We start from the raw sequence: 12,277 nt of genomic DNA on the forward strand, positions 1-12,277 counted from the left end.
TGAACGCTCCTTTAGTGTTGGTAGTGACAGCATAGAACTAACAACTTTTTGATATACATACATACATACATTTATTTGTTCAACATCACATCTAAGACAAGACATAATCAACAATAGTACGCCACAATACTCGGTTTGTGGCTGCCGCTCTCCATCCTCGGTCGCGCCCGATGCTCGCCAGGTCACGCTCCACTTGGTCCGCCCATCGTGCTCTCTGCGCTCCACGCCTTCTTGTGCCAACCGGATCAGTTGCAAACACCAGATTTGCAGGGTTGTTGTCCGGCATTCTTGCAACATGCCCTGCCCACCGTATCCTTCCGGCTTTGGCCACCTTCTGGATGCTGGATTCGCCGTAAAGTGCAGCGAGCTCGTGGTTCATCCTTCTCCGCCACACACCGTTCTCCTGCACACCGCCGAAGATCGTCCTTAGCACGCGTCGCTCGAAAACTCCGAGTGCTTGCAGGTCCTCCTCGAGCATGGTCCATGTCTGGTGCTCGTAGAGGACCACCAGTCTTATTAGCGTTTTGTACATGACAAGCACACAGGCTCGAGGCATGACACGCGAGTTTGCCATTTCATGTTTACTGAAAGTGGCAAACACCGGGTTCACAAGGTTTCCTAGATAGAAATTTCCCTTACGAAAGTAAGGTTCTTGTACCAAGGCCACTTGGGCTGTACCATTTTGCATAAGTCTGCAAAGATTGATCGTTGCTGTTCTTTTATGCTGAAGATTGATCTGAGCTATCTTAACCGTAGAGACTACCCAAACTAGGAAAGATTAAACTCTTCGCAACAACAGCACAACAAAGAACAGCAACGATAAAACCAAATCGGTATCGATTGGAAAACGCCAAAGGCGAGGATACACAGAATACACTGTGTAAATCGCATAATGCGAAACCATATAGGTGAAAATTTAAACTAATTAACAACATCTTTGTGGAGCGGACCTGGCGTGGTGGTTAGAACACTTGACTATCACGCCGAGGACCTGGGATCGAATCCCACTCCCGACAAACTCGCAAAATATGAGTTCTTCCTTCGGAAGGGAAGTAAAGCGTGGGTCCCGAGATGAACTAGCCTAGGGCTAAAAATCTCGTTAATACAGATAAAAAAAAAAAAAAAAAAAAACAACATCTTTATAATCCCGCCTTTATTTAGCCTCAAGTGAGACTAAAGAAGGGCAGCTGATTGTCTCGGAGAAACACAAGGTCCACTGCACCATTGCTCCGGTTAGCGCAGTAAGGGCTACATACTGTGGAGGGCGCCCTGGTACTCCACAGGCTCCGTTAGCGGTTAGGTTTTTATTAGACCCCCCTAGCCATGCATTCCTAAGCACGGTAAGCATAAAGCCGCATCACACCATGAATTAGGGGTCACCTGTTGGTGGATTTTTACCACCGGAACAGGCGGTCCGTAGTGTTATTCTTAGCCAATTGAGAGAATCGCTACCGACACTACACAGCTATCTAGGCTGATCGAGAAAAGAAGTTAATATTGATGATCAACTTCATACGGACTCGAACAGCCGCATGCCTAAGGTCGGAGTCGATGTTGGCGCCACGATAGGTTCTGACGTCGATAATGTCGGAGAAATGCCGTCCGTCAATCAGAATGTGGTCGATTTGAGATTCCGTCTGCTGTGATGATATCCAGGTGTTACGATAAGGGAGGCTGTGTTGGAAAAAGGTGCTACGTATGGCCATATTTTTGGAGGCGGCGAAATCAATGAGTCGTAGGCCGTTTTCGTTCGTCTGCTGGTGGGCGCTGAACTTTCCAATCGTCGGTCTGATTTCCTCCTCCTGGCCTACCTGAGCGTTTAGATCCCCTATGATGATCTTGACGTCGTGGCTTGGGCAGTGATCGTACTCGCGTTCGAGCTGCGCGTAAAATGCGTCCTTGTCATCATCAGTGCTTCCAGAGTGTGGACTGTGCACGTTTATTATGCTGAAGTTGAAGAATCGGCCCTTGATCCTCAACCTGCACATTCTTTCGTCGATCGGCCACCAACCGATCACGCGCCTCTGCATATCACCCATCACGATGAAAGCTGTTCCCAGCTCGCGTGTGTTGCGGCAGCTCTGGTAGGTGGTATGATTACCTCTAAACGTTCGCACCATGGATCCTGTCCAACACACCTCCTGCAGCGCTACGATGCCGAACCCGCGGTCCTTCAGTAGATCGGCGAGTATGCGGATGCTCCCAATGAAGTTGAGAGATCGGCAGTTCCACGTACCGAGTTTCCAATTGCAAGTCCTTTTTGTTCGCTGGGGTCGTTGCCATTGGTCTCGGTTCGTATTACAGGTCGGACTCGATTATCCGAAGTGAGGTTCTGATGCTTTTCAAACATATATCTGGAGAACAAGATGCTCTACAAAGCTGAAATTTTGACATTTTGTTAAAGCAACCTTGATTAGTGATCAGTCAAAATTTCAGCTTCTTACATCATTCCGTTTGCGAGATATTAATGTGGGAAGTGCCAGAACCCGACTCCGGATAATCGAGTCCGACCTGTATTCTGTTGCTGATTTTCCGTTACAATGGTTTTTTTACGGCTGGCTCGTAGGGCCTGACACCAACCCCCTACTTTCCGGAGGACCATAGTGCACAGTTGAGCTTAGAATCCTTCCCTGGCACTCGGACGTAGATCAGTCGCCCCTTACATGGGGATCAGACGCTGTTGTGAGCCGCTCCTCCAGGAGAACAGACGCTCAGGTTTGCCGAAGAAACCCCCCCCCCCCTTCCCTGTCAGCCTACGACCAAAGTTCCCACCGGGGTTGGTTACCCGATCTTCCCTAAGGTTGCTCATAGTTTCCGGCCGGTACCGCGTGGAGGTAGGGATAGGAGTTTCTGGGCAGAGGCTAGTGGATCACAATGGGATCTGAATTGCGCAGCATACCCAGCCTTTACCGTGCCGTGGGAGAATGGTGCACTTTACGGCAAAACCAGTGTCCAGAAGGTGGCTTAAACCGAAAGGATACGGTGGACAGGCCAGTTGCAAGAATGCCGACCAACAACCCTGCAAAGTTGGTGTTTGTTACTGATCCGGCTGGCACAAGTAGTCGTGGAGCGCAGTGAGCACGGAGGGTGGACTAGGTCGAATCGTGACTTGACGAGGATGGACGTGACCGAGGATGGAGAGCGGCATCTACAAACTGAGTACCGTAAACCGGGGTCAAATTGATCTTCGGGTCGAAATTGATCACACGTTTTTCGGTTAGGTTTAGCATATTTTAAGTAATTTCCTTTCTACTATCGTGCAGTTGGGGACCGATACTAAAAGATATTTGCGTGGAAACTATTTGAAGTATGTTTTATCTTACCGAAAATCGTCTGATCAAATTCGACCCGGAGATCAATTTGACCCCGGTTTACGGTACATTGTGGTGCACTATTGTTGATATATGTCTTATCTTGAATTTATCATAATTTTGAGCAAATAAATGTATGTACTTTACTTGTATTTGAGATTTGTCCATCATTCTATTTTAATAATAATTACTCTCAACTTGTTGCTCTTTTACCCCTATAGCATTTGGTTTCGTAAGAACTTTAGGGGTTGCGGCAGTTTAAAGCATTTCAACAAAAGTAAAGATTAGACTCCCGCGTCATATAAGTGGTTGAATCTCACATAACATGATTCATCAAGTTCTTCATTTCCACTCGAAAAATAAAAGTTTTTCTCAATAGCAACACATGACTCATCAGTCATTTCTTTAAGTGCGAATTCAAGTAAGAAATGTAAATATGTTCACTGACACATATGTGCGGATTCAACATTCGGTATTATATGCAGTCCTTTCTAAGGCGATTTCATGGGAACGATATATCAATCGATTTGGTAAGAGGTCGAAGCAAAGTACATCCATAAATTCCAACAGAAAGTCAATTCTACCGATTGGTTGCTCCACCATTAGACACCAATGTTCCTCCCCAGTTGTTGTTGGTGTCCCGTCTCGCCCGGGAGTTGCAACACCAGGACGAAGCCAGGAGCTCCACTTGGCTGTAAATTGTTGGTTGACCCGTTTCATGTACGCGTCAGTCGTGATTTAGGGGTGCTACATATATTCATGGGGCTGCTGTTGCTGCCGAGCTGGTTTGCTGCTCTTTATGTATGCAAACGCATCAACAAATGTTGGAAGGGGAATGGCGTTCAGTCTTTGGAGGAATAACTCAAAAACGGATTTTTAAGCTTTCATCCGACGTTTCGGTCGCTATATTGCGCCTTCTTCTGGGAATCTGTGGACAATGGTTCGATTTATGTTGTGTTTATGTTTGTGTTTATGCTACTCACTAACTATGCTCCGTTTTGTCGTCAGTATGAGCCCACAGCATAGGCCACATTTGTCCCAGACGTAACGTATCGCTACAACAAGAATTCACATGAGTACCAGGCAAGCATGCTGCGCAAGTAAACTTTCCGTCTGGTTTTACTTACTCTGCCGCCGCCGGCGGATGGATGGGATAAAATATCCGAAAAATATCCGAAAAACTATCCGGGTCGCAGAACAGCGATGCAGTTGCCCGTTTTGGCGCCACTTTTACTCTGATTGTGTTAACTCTTGTTGTACCGATTCGTTTGCCTGTTGGACGGCCTGGCTTCGTGTATTGTTTTTTTAAAGTGTGTAGTACGCCGGCGTACGTATTGCTCAGATTGTCTGTATCGGTGCGCTTGTTCACTGTGTTCGGTGTGTTTATAATATGACATGTTTCTAGTATGTGTAAGTTTTGCTTCTTAAGACTAGCATCCACGATTCGTGTACGATCGAAAGCGAAGACATGGCGGTTGGCAGCCGAGTGATCTAGCAGCGCTGTTCGTTCTCGTAGTTGCGCTACCTCCACGTCCTCCGTCGTCTTCCCTTGGTCCCACATGTTTTCCAGCCGGTTGGAACAGGAGCGGTGACTGGAGATCCTCGTTTGCAGTTTGTTTGATGTCATGCCTACGTAGCACGCGGAGCAGTTAGCACATGGGATGTTGTAAATCACGTTTGATCTACTGTTCTTGTCCACAACGTCTTTTACCGGAGGCAGAAGATTTCCTACAGTTTTCGCATTCTTCGAGCTGATGGTGACATTCGGATAGTCCTTCCTCAGGACTTTTTGGATGTTTCCTGATAGCTGTCCTACATGTACCATCGATCGGTAAATCATCTCCTCGCTGCTCGTGACGTCATCGTTGGTGGTGTTAACCTGTCGTTCCCTCGATCGATCGATGAGGCGGTTTATCATTGCAGTGGGGTAATCGTTCCGTTTTAGTTGGGTGAAAATGATGTCACGTGTTGCACTTGGTTCGACGTTGGTAGAGAAGGTCTTGACGCGGTGAATGAAATTGTTCGCCACGTTCACCTTCTGTTTTGTGCTGTGGGCGGAGTGGTAATTCAGGAAACGCCCTGAGGCGATCGGCTTAATATACCACTCTGTTTTGATCGTTTGGTCTGACTGTCGAACCAAGAGCAAGTCGAGAAACGGAATTTTCCCTTCTTGTTCGACTTCCACCGTGAACTGAATTTTCTCATGGTAGCTGTTGAAAATTGTTCTCACCTCTTCGATCTTGTCCTTGGGAACTGCCAGCATCAGGTCGTCCACATACTTCTTCAACACTGGGAACGGGAAGCTCACTCTCGTCACGACGTTGTCTAGCAATGTCTCCATCACTAGATCCGCGATGGTGGGTGATAATGGGTTGCCCATCGCTGTGCCGAAGACTTGTTGGTAAAACTGTCCCTTGAACCGGAAGTAGCTGCAATCGATGCAGAATTCGGTCATCTCCAAGAACAGGTCCAGGTTTATATCGGTGTGTTGCTTGATGTTTTCCCAGTTGTTGATGACGTCACGTATTACCAAGTCTTTGGGGATGCAGGTGAACAACGATACGACGTCCAAGGAAATCAGGACGTAATCCGGCGGCAACTGCACACTGTTGATGTATTCGCAGAACGTGAACGAGTCTGTCGCATCATACTTGCCGGTGATGGATTTTTGGATGATCTTGCCTACGTACTGCGACAGTGTGTACGACGGTGACGTCATGCACGGTACCACCGGTCTCAGTGGTAGTCCCTCCTTGTGCGCTTTTGGGGCGCCGTATATTCGGGGAGCTGTCGCTTTGTAGGTTTTCATCCTCCTCTCGGTGACACGATCGATGAGTTTCAGATCCGCCAGGCGTTTGGCGAAATTGTTGTTACGCAACTACGAGAACGAACAGCGCTGCTAGATCACTCGGCTGCCAACCGCCATGTCTTCGCTTTCGATCGTACACGAATCGTGGATGCTAGTCTTAACCCTCTAATACCCAATCCCGCCTTTAGACGGGGTATAGTTTGAGCATTTTTGTAATTTTTCTTTCATGGTAAATCATTTTTTTTATATTTTTGGCTGATATTTAGGACTGTTCTGTATATCTCAAAATGGTTTTTGGTGTATTTTAAAGCGTATTTATATTTTTTAAAATTATTGAAAAATTGATGTTTTAGCCACCTTTTAGAAGCCATTGTTTATTTTGTATTGAATCGCTACAATTAACATATTTAAATTTTTCCCAAATCATTCTATCCTTGTTTAAAAGTTTAAGGGAATCGAATACACTCTAAAATTATTTTCCTTAAAATTACACGGAAAATACAATTTTCTGCGAAAAAAAAATAAAATAATAATATTTCAACAATTATCATAAAATCTCAAAATGTTTTCATCTTAAAAAATTGGTATGCCAAATAGGCTTCCAGGAAAAATATAAAAGTGTGGGGATATTCAAAAATAAAAATTAGAAAAATCAAAAACTGAAATTCACGAAATCGAGAATTAAAAAGAATCATCTTCCAAAACATGTTTAAATCGATTTTAGATGACGAAAAATGATATTTAGATCAAAATCAAAAATTTGGGTATTAGAGGGTTAAGAAGCAAAACTTACACATACTAGAAACATGTCATATTATAAACACACCGAACACAGTGAACAAGCGCACCGATACAGACAATCTGAGCAATACGTACGCCGGCGTACTACACACTTTAAAAAACAATACACGAAGCCAGGCCGTCCAACAGGCAAACGAATCGGTACAACAAGAGTTAACACAATCAGAGTAAAAGTGGCGCCAAAACGGGCAACTGCATCGCTGTTCTGCGACCCGGATAGTTTTTCGGATATTTTTCGGATATTTTATCCCATCCATCCGCCGGCGGCGGCAGAGTAAGTAAAACCAGACGGAAAGTTTACTTGCGCAGCATGCTTGCCTGGTACTCATGTGAATTCTTGTTGTAGCGATACGTTACGTCTGGGACAAATGTGGCCTATGCTGTGGGCTCATACTGACGACAAAACGGAGCATAGTTAGTGAGTAGCATAAACACAAACATAAACACAACATAAATCGAACCATTGTCCACAGATTCCCAGAAGAAGGCGCAATATAGCGACCGAAACGTCGGATGAAAGCTTAAAAATCCGTTTTTGAGTTATTCCTCCAAAGACTGAACGCCATTCCCCTTCCAACATAATCACCAACAGTCGAAATTCGAAGAACGCATCAACAAAGTTGAGCCAATCTTGCTGCTTGCTGCACATCGATCAATCAAGTATCGTTAAAGTTTCACCTGACGTAAATTGAATTTGCCGAAGGATTAGAGCTGCAGTTCCGAGCTTTTCACCTTCAGTGGATAGCTCCGACGGCGTATTCTTAGAAAAAGATGTGCGATATTCTTAGGCCTTTGTAAAAAAAAAAGCGTAGAAAGTATAACGAAACATGGGGTTTTATCTATTTGTTCGTTTTCTTGAAGGTATTTCCCAATCTAATAGATTACTCGAAAAGAATAGCTACTAGAAACACTGAAAAGGAATCATTTTGTATTGCAAATTGCAATGTTTCTAAGCAAATTTGGAAAATCTGACCTTGACTAAACCTACAGTAATCCAAATCCATATCGCACAAACTTATGCCCAGAAAAGTCCTCCAGCACAGCAACCATATTTCTGCCTGAGTGGAATGGCGCCGATTATCCGAAAAGGAAAACTTTCCACCTAAAGTTGAACCGCAATAAAACAGCCGAATGATGGGAGCAAAAGTTTTTCCGACTATTTTCCCACATCCCCAAGCAGGTTCCGCTCGTCGTCGTCGTCGTTGCCTTGTGCTGAGGTAGTGGCCCTGAACGAAAAGATATTCCACACTAAACCAATTTTCCAAACTTCCGCTTAGAGACGAACGATAGCAACACCCCGTGAAAGATCCGAGTATTACGAAACGTACCGTGGAATGTTTAGGATTGCGCCACAACACATTGTAACCCCTTCTGTGGTTAGACAGGGCAGGTGAACCGCACAAGGTAAGAAGGAATAATAGATATATACTGAAACTCGGTGAAATGTACCCACCGATGGAAATGCTTATCATTCACCACCCCGGAGAATTCCTTTCGTTCCGTGTCGACTTTTTGGCCCCGTGGCTTACAAGCGCTGTTTGAACCACGTGGAAAAACCTCCGCTCCTCGGTCGAACACTTTGGCATTCCAAAGCCTTTTCTGCGGCCTGGCCTGGTGGTGGTCGGGAAAATTGCCCCGGAACAAAGGGATCCGTAATTTGCTGTATGATATATTAAATTTCTCAAGTGCTTATGATCGGCGAAATAGCATCGAGTTGAATACAAATGGGATTCGCTTTGTCTCTCATCACCTGGGCTGCGGAGGATCGAATGGGGGGGGGGGGGGGGGGGTTCGGGGCATGATGGACAACGGATCAGATGTTCGTCAACCGCCAGGTGTTGCAGAAATGCCGCGAATACAACGTGCCCACACATCATTTGTTCATCGATATCAAATCAGCGTATAATACATTCGATCGAGAACAGCAACGGCAGATTATGCACGAATACGGATTCATAGATAATCTGAATACGTAGTTTATCTGTGAAAATATTAGGTATGACCGAAAAATACTCTTCATACATATAATGCTAATATGATGCATATTATTTGTTTGCATCCGCAACTGTCAGCATAATTGATGCAGTTAAAGTGGACATATTTCTATGGATTCAAAATTGGGTACCAATGAAATATATAACATTTATAAGTTTATGCATATTATTTGTTTGCATCCGCAACTGTCAGCATAATTGATGCAGTTAAAGTGGACATATTTCTATGGATTCAAAATTGGGTACCAATGAAATATATAACATTTATAAGTTTATTAAGCAATTCTGCTTTTCAACTTTTAACTAAAATTCAGCAGTTTGGATAAAATAATGAATGCCCATTTCACCCCAGCCATCCATTATGTTCCGAACCCCTCTACCGGAATTTTTACCGGGTGTAAAGTTGATGACCAAGCTGTGTGCGAGGTGGCCATGTTGTGTCTGTCCTCCCTCAGCATAAGCGTCTACATCGTCATAAAACATTATTGTGGGAAAAGGGCAACGTCACCCAATGTGAAAGCACGCTGATTGATGAAGACGATAGAAACATTTGGAATGCGTAACGGTGCGAGCTAGTATTACCCGTAAGTGTCAGCACATTAATGGTGTGAAAGAAGGTTTACCGTATGTTTGCTACGCGTTGGTAAATCACTTCACATTTGAGTGATAAAGACAGATGTAGTTAAATTTCATTAACTTCAAGTAATGTTACAAGTTTTCCCGGACACCAGTAATCGTTATTGAAACACTTCTGATTGTCAATAGGCCGTCCTTATTTTGCAAACAAATGTAGGTAATTGTTCAATGTTTTTTGTTGAAAAAAATATTGTTAAACTAAAAACGATCAAGTTGAAAATTGATGTCCGTTTTTATAAGCATAGTAGTTCTTCAAGGCCCTAAAGTTAAAAAAATATGGAGGAGTACACAAAAACTACTTTCCATGCAGGTTTTTATACAGTTTATACAGTTTATACTCGAAAAAAGGCACTACACCGTCTTCAACCAGAGATTGCACAGACTGAACGATCACTAACATGAGACATCGGACAACACACGGAACACCCAGTGGTCCAGTGGTGAATTTTCCGTTTGACGAAAAGTTTTCACCGACTGGAGCAGGAATCGAACCCACACTCCGAGGCTTACGGAACGGCTAGACGACTGACACCCCTAACCGCACGGCCTCATAAAAAGAGGTTAGCACTTAAACTACTGAGGGGGTAAAAACTCCCGCGAACTACCAAGGGTCCAAAAAAAGTCGGAAGTCCAACTTTGACAAGGCATTTCTCGGCCGTTTTTCAACCGATTTCAAAACTTTTTTTTGCGATGGAACCGGACAGGTTTCAAAATCATCGTCCATTTGAAAAAATATAAAATAGATGCATCTACCCAAAGTAATTAAGCAAAAGGCACTTCCTAGTTTTTTTGAGAGCGCATTTTTTGCGCACATTGATCAATAAATCAAAATTTAAAGCGATGACATATGGTTTTTTCGACTCTAAATCATGCGTACAGCTGGAGTGAACATGTTTATGCAAAATTAGTGATTTTTCCAGTACACTGAAATTTTACATTACTCAAAAAACTGCTAAAATACCCTATTTTTCTCATAAAATAAGCAATAAATCAAAATTCAAAGCGATGACATATATTTTTTGTCTTAAATTGTTCGTAGGATTGTACTCGACATTTTTGATGAACAATGAAAATGTTCCAATTACACTCTTATTTTGTTTTACCCGGAAACGGAAAACTACGGAAATTCCATACTTTTTACACAAACTAGTCAACAAAACTAAATTTAAAACGATAACATGTATTTTTTTAGCCTTGAAATGTTCGTAGGAGTTTGGGGGACATACTTGAAGAATAATATGTTTATATTACACTCAAATTTTGATTCACTCAAAATCAACGGAAGTTTTTCACGCAAAGTGGTTAACAAAAATAATGGCTTACAATGCAGAGTGGTTTTCCTCTTTAAATTATTCGTGAAAACGTACTGGACGTTCTTGATGAGTAATAGTGACGTTTTCACAAGACACTTAATTTATTTTACTCGAAAAGCTACAAAAATGTCATAATTTTTATACAAAACAGTCAATAAAACAAAATTTAAAGCCATAACATGTAGTTGTACGGCCTGAAATTTTCCGTTACAATGTACTGGACCTGTTTTTGATAAAATGTTGATGTTTATATTACACTAATATTTTGTTTTATAAAAAAATGTACGAAAATACCACAAAAAAGCGAATGAGTCAAAATTTAAAGTAATAATATGTAGTTTTTCAACTTTGAATTTATCGTAGTAGTTTAGTGGATTTATTTGAACAACCCTAGTGTTGTTTTTATGACACTAATATTTTATTCCACTCGGAATACTAGAAAAATACCACATTTTTCACACAAAGTAGTCAACAAATAAAAACATAACGCAATGCATTCTGTTTTTTTTTGCCTTGATTTTTTTCGTGAAATGGTGTACATTGAACAATAATACCGCCTTCATTGCACTATTAATTTATTTTACCAAACAAGTTTTTAAAATACCATAATTTTCTTACAAAATAGTCAATAAAACAAAATTTAAAGCAATAACATGTAGTTGCTAGTCTTAAAATTTCCGTTAGAATGTACTAGACATGTATTTGATAAAATTTTGATGTTTACATCACATCCACATTTTGTTTTACTAAAAAATCACGAATGTCCATATTTTTCACACAAAATAGCCAATAACACAAAATTCAAAACAAACACATGCAGATTTCTATTACTGATTTTTTTGTACCAGTTTCAAGTTATCTGCTACCTGAAAAAAATACAAGGCAAACCGAAAATTCACCAGGATTTTTTTCAAATTAGTTTTTATTTGAATCCATTTGCGTCTCCTGAACATACAGTAGCAACCACCAAAAAATAAACGGAAATCCCGTGAAAATGAAAAAAGTTACGAACTTAACTGGTTTCCAAAGTTAAGGTTAGGTTATGTGTCTTTATTAGAGAGATTTTCAGCCTTCTTTCATTCCTGTTTCTTGGGATTCCTTTTCAAATTCCTCTCGGAGATTCTTTCGTATTTCTATCGACGTTTTTACCCTAGATTCAAACAATTGTTTCCGGAAAAATTCCTGGAGAATATTGCAGGATTTCTGAAATCCAAATATTGTCTCCGGAAGGTTTTCATGGGAATCCTATAGATTTTCTTCCAGAGGTTTTCCCATGTTTGCTCTCAGAGTCTCTCGTTGGATTTTTCCTCCTGCGTTTTGCCCAAACAAATTTTCGTGGAATTTATTCTCTTTTCTCCTGGAATATACCTCAGATGTTGTCGTAGAATTTCTCTTAAAGTTTCTCTTGGAATT

At 42.1% G+C, this 12,277-nt stretch overlaps 2 protein-coding genes and 1 long non-coding RNA gene across 12 annotated transcripts in view; 1 reads left to right on the forward strand and 2 right to left on the reverse strand.

Moving 5' to 3' along the window:
- LOC109403306 (zwei Ig domain protein zig-8) overlaps positions 1–12,277 on the reverse strand; it is a 911,020-nt gene that overhangs the window by 688,048 nt on the left and 210,695 nt on the right. The window lies entirely within an intron of this gene.
- On the reverse strand, positions 4,130–6,181 carry LOC134291698 (uncharacterized). Its single transcript, XM_062859793.1, has 2 exons — positions 4,439–6,181; positions 4,130–4,366 (listed from the first exon to the last, which is right to left on the reverse strand). Exons 1-2 carry the CDS (start codon positions 6,118–6,120, stop codon positions 4,294–4,296), a joined length of 1,755 nt encoding a protein of 584 aa, XP_062715777.1. The 5' UTR covers positions 6,121–6,181; the 3' UTR covers positions 4,130–4,293.
- On the forward strand, positions 6,902–7,506 carry LOC134291943 (uncharacterized). The gene is made up of 2 exons (XR_009999360.1): positions 6,902–7,339; positions 7,395–7,506. It is a non-coding gene; the product is annotated as an uncharacterized LOC134291943 (long non-coding RNA).

Source organism: Aedes albopictus, chromosome 3 (genome assembly GCF_035046485.1).
Source record: "Aedes albopictus strain Foshan chromosome 3, AalbF5, whole genome shotgun sequence".
Taxonomy (NCBI): domain Eukaryota; kingdom Metazoa; phylum Arthropoda; class Insecta; order Diptera; family Culicidae; genus Aedes; species Aedes albopictus.